Raw genomic sequence first — 9,320 nt, 5'->3', positions numbered from 1 at the left:
TTGGCAGATGGGTTCTTTACCACTAGCTCCATCTGGGAAGTGATATATATACAAGGGTCCTGATGAGAGTGTATTGATGGGTCAGAATCAGAAAGAAAGAGATTTGAAGTGCATGTTGCTAGCTTTGAAGATGAGGGAAGGAGCCTAGAACCCAGGAATGCAGGCAGCTTCTAGAAGATGAAAAAGACAACGAACTGGATTCTACCCTAATACCTCCAGAAGTAAGCTTGATTTTCGAACTTTCAACTTCTGTGACTGCAAGAGAATAAATTTGTGTTGTTTTAGGCTGAAAAATTTGTTCTAATTTGTTACAATAGCAAGTTGAAATAAGTCATCAAGAAGTCATGACCTCCAGTTGACTTGTGAGCTAGATCGAGGCAATTGGAGGCTGCTCACCCTTTCCTCAGGGCTTCTCTAGTGGCTCAGTGGTGAAGAATCTGCCTGTCAAGGGATGCAGGAGATGCAGCTTCTGATCCCTGGCTCGGGAAGATCTCCTGGAAAAGGAAATGGCAATTTAATCCAATATTTTTGTCTGGAAAATTCAGTGGAAAGAGGAGGCTGGTGGGTTACACTCCATGGGATCTCAAAGAGTTGGACACAACTAAGCAACTAAAGAGCAGCGGCGGCAGCGCCATTCCTCATCCCTGTGTGTTGTTTGCCTTCCCCATTCCCAGACACTGTTTCAAGGATATCACCTTGAACTGGAAATATGAAGTTGAGGTTATCTGAACTATGTGTGTGACTGAATCCAGGGCAGGCACAGAATCTACTAGTTTTGCAGCAACCCCTGAAAAGCTTCATAACCAAGTTATCTTGCTTATAAACCTGTCCCCCAGCAGTCTGAAGAGGTCTGCCCTTTACTTCTGTTTCTCCCTATCTTCTCTGTGTATGGGGGCCAGTTTCAGATTATATTTAGGAAGCCTCAAGGGAGGCTTCAAAGCAACACAACAAAAGGAAATTAATGCAATATGTCATGAGTCTGGATTTATTTGCCTGAGGAGCCTCAATCCTACTATTTCTGCTGGTCCCGAAGATCTGCGAAGATTCTGACCTCTGCAGATTTGGATGAAACACAGAGACAAAGTTTTCTCAGTGCCTAATTAACTTTTCTGAAGAGCAGCCTTACAGCTTATAGAAACTGTTTCCCAAATTTATCAGAAAACTTCAGTACCTCATGCCAAGTGATCCAAGTGAAAGGTTGTTGTTGAATCACGCAAATACACCGGGATTCTTGGCCCCCGGAGGAGAAGAATTCAATCCGGGGCCAGAGACGAGGCTTGATCGCTCAGAGCTTTTGTGTAATAAAGTTTTATTAAAGTATAAAGGAGACAGAGAAAGCTTCTGACATAGGCGTCAGAAGGGGGTAGAAAGAGTACCCGCTTGCTAGTGTTAATAATGAGGTTATATACTCTCCAGTGAATCCAAAGAATGTCTGGAGGTTGTAAAGACCTCATCAGACCTACTCCCATAATTTACATTTTAAGATAACACTGTCCTCAGGCAAGATACATCCTTGTAAAGACCAGGTCTACTCCCATAATTAACATTTTTTTTTTTTTTTACATGTTAGAATATATGCTTTTTTTTTTTTTTTAATTTTATTTTATTTTTAAACTTTACATAATTGTATTAGTTTTGCCAAATTGTCCTTAGGCAGGATACATCATTGGTATATAATCCTAAGGAATGTGGAGAAAGAAAAAAAGTTTGTCCTTTCTTCCTCCTTGAGAATTCCAGACCCCTCTCTCTTTGGGGACCCCTAGACTCCTTATCAACCTGCCTAGGAAATGACTCTCTCATTCCCCCCTTTTCTTTTAGGAGAATTATGTTGCCTAGGGAAAAGGGGCGTCGTTCTCGTTCCATAACTGCTTCCGAGCTGACAAGGGGCGTTGTCCCTAAATTGGTGAGGCAACATATTCTCCTAATCCTCATATTGAGGATATCTGATCCAGGGGCCCCAAATAGTAGCTGGAGGAAGCTACAGCAGTAGCAGGAGTTTGAGCAACCATTTGTAACTTAAAAGCTTTCATGCGGCTAGAAACAAATCCAGTTATACAATTACAGATGTAGGGAGCAAACAGTAAAAACAAAACATTTAGAATCAAAATTAAAAGTCACATTATGTCCATAGTTAAAGTGCAAAGTGTTGCACCAGTCCATTTTAGGGTTGGTAGATGTCATCAGATGACGAAGAGGCATCGCATGTGATTGTTGTCAAAGGTATTCACAGACTTGGAGAAAGTCTTTTCCTTGAAGTGGGGATGTCCACCACGGGAAGCCTTCCACTGACGAAGAGGGGAGCGCTCCGCAGACCCAGCAGTTAGACCGATTGTGGAATGCAGCATAGGAGTGAGCCCAGGACAAGAAGACATTGTCTTGAGGATCCAACGGCAGACTCAGGATATTTGGAGTCAGCAGAAGTAAGCTCACATAGGTTATCAGGCCCATCTAAAAGGTACAAAGTCAGAGCATAGAAAGTAAAGACATAAAATGAAGTCACTTAATTTTGGTCAGGGTGCCACCTCTTGACTCGAGTATGATGTACCCACGAATCAATTCCTGGCACTTTGACAGCTGTGGGAGAGGAAAGAATAACCTGGTAAGGACCTTCCCAGAGAGGCTCGAGGGATGGCCCCCCAGACCCCACTGTTTTTATGAGGACCTCGGTTCCTGGCTCAAATAGAGGCCTGCTTGACTCGGAGGCTGGGTCAGAAGTCTTCTCCCGGAGTTCTGTTAATGTCTGTTGAAAAGCTGAGAGCTGAGTTACATAATTAGTTAATTCCAAGGCTTCAGGGTCTATAACAATGTCTGTGCGTAAGAAAGGCCTTCCATAAATACATTCAAAGGGGGACAGTCCCTCTTTTTTTTGGAGTAGTTCGAGCCCTCATTAAAGCTATGGGTAGGACTTTAATCCATTTGTCCTGCGTCTCTTGAGTTAATTTGCGCAGATGCCTTTTGATAATGTCATTAGCTTTTTCAACTTTCCCGGAGGATTGGGGTCTCCAGGAACAGTGTAAGTGATATTCTATTCCTAGAGCTTTAGATACCCCCTGAGTTACAGCAGCTTTAAAGGCGGAGCCATTGTCACTCTGAAGGCTCCGTGGCAGCCCAAACCTGGGGATAATTTCATGAATTAAAATCTTTATAACCTCCTTAGCCTGTTCACTACGACAGGGAAAAGCCTCAATCCATCCAGTAAAGGTATCTACCCAAACTTGTAAGCAAGAATATCCATTAGCTTTTGGCATATGAGTAAAATCAATTTCCCAATCCTCTCCAGGATACTTCCCACTTCGTTGTAATCCAGATTTTGCTAGCTTTTCAGTCTTTGGGTTATTTTTTTGACAAATCTCACACCTTTTGATAATATTCTTTAAAGTTTTCATTACATTTTTACCTTCAAACAAACGAGAAACCATTTGGTAAGTACTCTCAGCACCCAAATGAAAACTCTGATGTAAACCCTTAAGAATTTTCCACTGAGCATTTTCAGGAATTATTAATCGTCCATCCTCGGACTGTAACCATCCTTTATCAGTAATCTTGGCTCCTCGTTTCTCATATCTTTCTAATTCTTCCTCAGTATATTGTGGTCTTTCCTGTTCCACAGGACCTGTCCAGATCAAAGGCGTCTGTAGTGAAGGGGTTTCGTAAAGTGCCGCTTTTCTGGCTTGACAGTCAGCCAGATGATTACCTTCGGCTATTTTACTCCCATCCCTGCTGTGCCCTTTGCAGTGCATAACAGCTACTTCTTTAGGACAATATATAGCAGTTAAAAGTCTCTCGATCTCTCTGAAATGCTTAATAGGTTCTCCTGTTGCTGTTTTAAAGTGTCTCTCTTTCCATATTGCAGCATGAGCATGTAAAGTCAAATAAGCATACTTAGAATCTGTATAGATATTTACCCGCTGCCCTTTGCTTAACTCTAGAGCTCGGGTCAGGGCCACAAGCTCTGCTAACTGAGCACTAGTTTCCTGGGGGAGAGATTTTGCTTCTAAAACCTGTTCAGCAGTCACCACGGCGTAACCTGCTTTACGCTTTCCATCCTGAACAAAAGAACTGCCATCTGTAAATATTTCCATGTCAGGATTGTCTAATGGGGTATCCTTTAGATCCTCCCAAGCTGCATAGTTCAAAGTTAGGAATTGAGAACAATCGTGATCAGGTGTTTCATTTTCCTTCTCAGGAAGGAAAGTGGCAGGATTTAAATTTCTACAAACTTTAAGCTTAGTTACTCGTCCTTCTAACAACAATGACTGATACTTAAGAGGCCTACTGTCTGTCATCCAAATATTAACCTTAGAATTTAAGATTCCACTCACATCATGAGAAGTCAGTACAGTAAGGTTTCATCCATTAATTATTTTTAAAGCTTCAGGTGCTAATAAAGCCGCTGCCCCAATTACTCTTAGGCAGTGGGGCCACCCACGTGAAACTACATCTAATTCTCTGCTTAGACAAGCAATAGGTTGCTGGTGAGGCCCTCGGGGTTGTGTCAAAACTCGCAATGCCACACCTTTTCTTTCAGTGACAAATTAAATTCTGACCCTGTGGGCAAGCTCAGAGCTGGAGCTTGCAGGAGAGCAGTCTGAAGAACCTTAAAAGCCTTTTGAGTTTCTGGAGACCAAACCAGTTTGTCGGTTTGGGCCTGCTGAGTTTCAGCTATAAGTTTATATAAAGGCCGAGCAAGTTCCCCGTAACCCGGAATCCAAATGTGACAGTAACCTGTGATTCCCAAAAATCCTCTCAATGTCTTAAAGTCATAGGTAGGGGGTGATTTAGTATAGGTTTAATTCTCTCAGGGCCTATGGCCCTAGTCCCTTCTGATATGATTAGGCCCAGATATCTAACAGATATCAGCTTTGTTGACAAAGCTGAGCCTTTTCTCTTGATGCCTTGTAACCACAGCCTGCCAGAAAGTTTAAGAAATCTTCTGAGGCTCGCGAACAAGCTTCCTCTGTCTCAGCACAGAGCAAAATATCATCTACATATTGTAACACCACTGCTTCAGAGCTATTAAAATTTTGTAGATCCCGTGACAAACTTTGTCCGAATAAGTGAGGACTGTCACGAAATCCCTGGGGCAAAACTGTCCAGGTTAACTGAGAAGCTGGCTGCGTAGGGTCTTCAAAGGCAAATAGGAATTGACTTTCTTCCGCCAAAGGCACTGAATAGAAGGCATCCTTTAAATCAATTACTGAGAAATATTTGGCCCGTTCAGGAATTTCAGACAATAGAGTATAAGGATTAGGCACCACGGGGTGTAAAGGAACTACAGCCTCATTTATTATTCGTAAATCTTGAACTAGTCTCCATTTACCATTCGATTTCTTTATACCCAAAATAGGAGTGTTGCAAGGACTGTTACAGGGAATTAATAGTCCCTGCTCCTTTAAATTTTCGATGATGGGTTTTAACCCTTCTTTAACTTCAGGTTTCAGTGGATACTGCTTCTTATGTGGAAATACGTGTGGGTCTTTGAGCTTAACAACTACAGGAATAGCATTTTGTGCTCGACCCACAGATTTTCCATCAGCCCATACTCTAGGATTTACATTTTGTTCAACTAAAGGGAGAGAAAGGGAGGGCTCCATATTCATGAAAACAGAGGCATGGACCTTGCTCAGTATATCCCTTCCCAAAAGGGGTGAGGGAGATTCTGGCACAATCAGAAACTCGTGTGAAAACAGCACAGAATCCCAGTTGCAAGATAAAGAATAACTGAAATAATACCTTTTGGCTCGTCCAGACAGTCCCATTACGGAAGCGGATCGGGAAGAAAGTGGGCCAGGGGCTTCAGTAAGCACAGAATAAGTTGCCCCAGTATCTAAAAGGAAATCGACGGATTGGCCCCCCACAACTATTAATACCCGGGGTTCCTCAGGTGTAATTAGGACAGGAGCTTGTGTGGGGACCCCCGGGCACCTTCAGTCCTGATTGTCTTGAGAGTCCGACCCCGGAGACCTACGCCTCTGAGGGCAGTCTCTCTTCCAGTGTGGTCCTTTGCAGACCGGACAGGGAGCCGGGGACGGCTTAGATGCCTGAGGGCAATCTCGCTTGAGGTGCCCCTCCTTTCCACAGTAGTAGCAAGCCCAGCCCTTTTCACCTGGGCCCCTCTGGGCATTTTTCTCAGGCTGTTTAAGAACATTTTTCATAGCCATGGCGAAGGCTTCCGCCTTTTCCTTTGTCTTTTTTTGCCTTTCTTTCTTTTCCTCATATTCCCTACCATAATAGACTGTCTGAGCCAGTTGTAACAGAGTATCTAAAGACTGATTTGGTCCATACGCCTGTTTTAATAGCTTACGGCGGATATCTGGAGCCGACTGAGTGAGAAATCTATCCTTTAAGATCACTTTTCCCTCTTCACTTTTGGGATCAATCTCAGTGAATCTGCGAAGGCCTTCTCTCAGTCTATCTAGGAATTTACCAGGAGCTTCTTTCTCCTCCTGTTCTATATCTGCCAATTTGCCATAGTTTAAAGGCTTAGAACGCGCCTGCCTAAGTCCTTCAAGAATACATCTAACAAAATGACTCTGATCCCATCTTCCTTTAGCTGTGTTGTAGTCCCAGTCTGGTTCTATAGTTGGGACCGCCTGATTCCCAGTGGGGAGGGCCGCTATCTCGTTCTCCCTCTTCCCTACTGATTCATTACCAAGCCACTCATCTCCATAAGCAACCGCTTTTCCCAAAACTCGAGTCTTTGACTCAGGAGTCAGCGTTTGTCCCAAGATATACATCACATCCTTCCAAGTGAGGTCATAAAGCAAAGTAACACCTTTAAAAGCTCTAATATATTTTTCTGGGTCCTCTAAATAGTCTCCCAGATCCTCCTTGATTCTTTGTATTTCTTGATAAGAAAAAGGCTTATTAACTCTCACAGACTGATTATTTCTCCCGGTGGGTGTTTCATAAAGAGGCAACAGCTTGTGTGGCTGTTCCTCAGTCTCTCTGGCTGCTCTGCGCATATGATCCCAGGGATAGATTGGAGAAACCTGTTTTTCCTCTTCTCTTTGTCTCCTGTCCTCCATCTCATCTCTTACTTCGATGGTCTGAGTTTCTACTGAAACCAGAGTAGTCTGAGGTCGTACTGAGACAGGAGTTGTTTGGACCTCCATGTGGGCAGTTTGAATCCCAGTTTGGAGTCCCCGGTACGGGGGCAAAGTAAGAGGACAGGAGGGAGCTGAAGATTTCACGCCCAAATCTATACCCTTAGGACATAAGTCTGGCATATTTCGCAGAGAGAAAAAGGGCAACACATATGCTACTTCTACCCATTTCCCTTGTTCCTTACAGAACCGGTCTAATTGTAGAATAGTATTATACTTAAGAGACCCTCCAACTGGCCACCGTTCGCCATCCTCCAATGGATACCGTGGCCATGCAGTATCACATAGGAAGACCAGGTGTGTCTTTTTTAAGCCCTGGGGATCAAATCTATCCCAGTTTTTCAGGATACAGTTCAAAGGAGTGAGGCTGGAATTGTTAGCTCCCATCTGTAAGAGAGAAAAAAAGCGACCAAGGCCATTTTTCTACCGGAGGCGTCCCTCCCTGCTCTAGATGGGGGTGTAGACAGACGTTACACCAAAAGCTTTTCTTTCCTGGTCGGACTTAGTCTGTCCCTTACCGACGCAGGCGCCGTACTCGTCCCTCCCGGTTCTACCACCGAGATGGGGTGGGGATGTACCAGGGGTAGACTTGATAGCATCCCTACTTGACGTCCAGCTCTTCACCCTTAACCTTGTTTGCCTCTGATGTCACCCGGGGTGAATCAGAGTAACCTTCCGGAATGCCTCCCAAGCTAAGACCGCTGTAGGAAACATTCGTCACCTGAGTGCCTGTGCACGACCCTGAGTATTTCCTGACCACAATAAGACCGACATGAACATAAAACTGAGATGGTCTTTCCAAGCATCACCACACCAGTATAACAGCCTCCTCTGATCCACTAAGAGCCGGTGTTACCAAAGAAAAAAAACCATCGCAGTCCCAATCTGAGTAATCTTTAACCTCAGAGATGTTCTGGGAGCTAGAGCTCCATCTAGCTTACGAACTTTCGATTCCTAGCGAGGCTAGACACTTTCTTGACTACCAATTCAAGTTTGGGACCTAAGCCACAGTACACAGTAACAGTATAGATCACAAGTCCCTTGAAAGCCTATGATCCGATAGATTAAGTTAGTACTTTTAATTCCCAAGGAGTTATGAAATGGTCAAAGAGACCGAAAAGTTTGACCGAGAAAGGAGAGTTCGGTCCACACGCTTTGCCCATTTCTGGTCGGTTCCCGAAGGAGACATTGGGTGCCTCTTGGCATTGGCAGGTCGGTATAACGCCCCGACAGGTTTCTGCCATAAGCTGTATGAGATCACCGTGGAACCGCAGAGCAGAGCTCCTTACTTGTTTCACGCAGGGCATGCCATTCATTCACACAAGCACACGGTAGAGTTAGTAAAGCACAGCAGAAAACGTGTTCGCTAAACAAAGAACTAAAGCTCCAAGCATCCTTACCTTGTCCTGAAGGATCCTGGACGAGCCCCCAAGATGAAAGGTTGTTGTTGAATCACGCAAATACACCGGGATTCTTGGCCCCCGGAGGAGAAGAATTCAATCCGGGGCCAGAGACGAGGCTTGATCGCTCAGAGCTTTTGTGTAATAAAGTTTTATTAAAGTATAAAGGAGACAGAGAAAGCTTCTGACATAGGCATCAGAAGGGGGTAGAAAGAGTACCCGCTTGCTAGTGTTAATAATGAGGTTATATACTCTCCAGTGAATCCAAAGAATGTCTGGAGGTTGTAAAGACCTCATCAGACCTACTCCCATAATTTACATTTTAAGATAACACTGTCCTCAGGCAAGATACATCCTTGTAAAGACCAGGTCTACTCCCATAATTAACATTTTAAGATAACAGAAGGTTGAATCCAAAGACTGTCCTTAGGCAGGATACATCATTGGTATATAATCCTAAGGAATGTGGAGAAAGAAAAAAGTTTGTCCTTTCTTCCTCCTTGAGAATTCCAGACCCCTCTCTCTTTGGGGACCCCTAGACTCCTTATCAACCTGCCTAGGAAATGACTCTCTCACAAGTTTTCAGGGAAGCCCCAGCCCAGCCCAGATCCCTAGTGTAACTCAAAGTTTGATTGTGTATAGGTTGACCTTGGTTTATAGGAAGTCAGAGAGTTATTCACATCATTGCTTTGTCTTCTCTGTACTACATTGTTCTCCTATTACCTTGACAAGGCTGATACTTTTAATATGCATTGGCAGATTTGAAAAGACTCTCTGTGTCTAAGACTCACAGTTCTGGAGCATGGGAAATAGT

General features: G+C 43.9%; 1 protein-coding gene across 3 annotated transcripts; it reads right to left on the bottom strand.

The window, feature by feature from the left end:
- Nucleotides 1-2,094: 2,094 nt before the first annotated feature.
- LOC147380026 (uncharacterized) lies at nt 2,095-9,096 on the bottom strand. Of its 3 annotated transcripts, XR_015134419.1 has the most exons (3): nt 8,507-9,096; nt 2,663-2,740; nt 2,095-2,574 (listed from the first exon to the last, which is right to left on the bottom strand). XR_015134419.1 is itself a non-coding variant. In XM_086320707.1 (2 exons), the coding sequence occupies exon 1, from the start codon at nt 4,284-4,286 to the stop codon at nt 2,841-2,843; it is 1,446 nt and encodes a 481-aa protein (XP_086176833.1). In that variant the 5' UTR covers nt 4,287-4,738; the 3' UTR covers nt 2,095-2,574; nt 2,663-2,840. The 3 variants fall into 3 exon arrangements, 1 of the variants encoding a protein (XP_086176833.1); XR_015134422.1 differs by lacking the exon at nt 2,663-2,740; XM_086320707.1 differs by lacking the exon at nt 8,507-9,096 and having other exon boundaries at nt 2,663-4,738.
- Nucleotides 9,097-9,320: the final 224 nt, after the last annotated feature.

The sequence above is a fragment of the Bos grunniens genome, chromosome 1 (assembly GCF_055505025.1).
Source record: "Bos grunniens cultivar Pamir isolate PY7600 chromosome 1, Bosgru_T2T1.0, whole genome shotgun sequence".
In the NCBI taxonomy this organism is placed as follows: domain Eukaryota; kingdom Metazoa; phylum Chordata; class Mammalia; order Artiodactyla; family Bovidae; genus Bos; species Bos grunniens.
The sequence above is the reverse complement of the archived record's forward strand: the minus strand, read 5'-3'. Positions and strand labels throughout refer to the sequence as shown.

Excerpts from the sequence above, each read along its gene's own strand:
- LOC147380026 (XM_086320707.1), bottom strand. The coding sequence starts at position 4,286 with ATGACAGACAGTAGGCCTCTTAAGTATCAGTCATTGTTGTTAGAAGGA.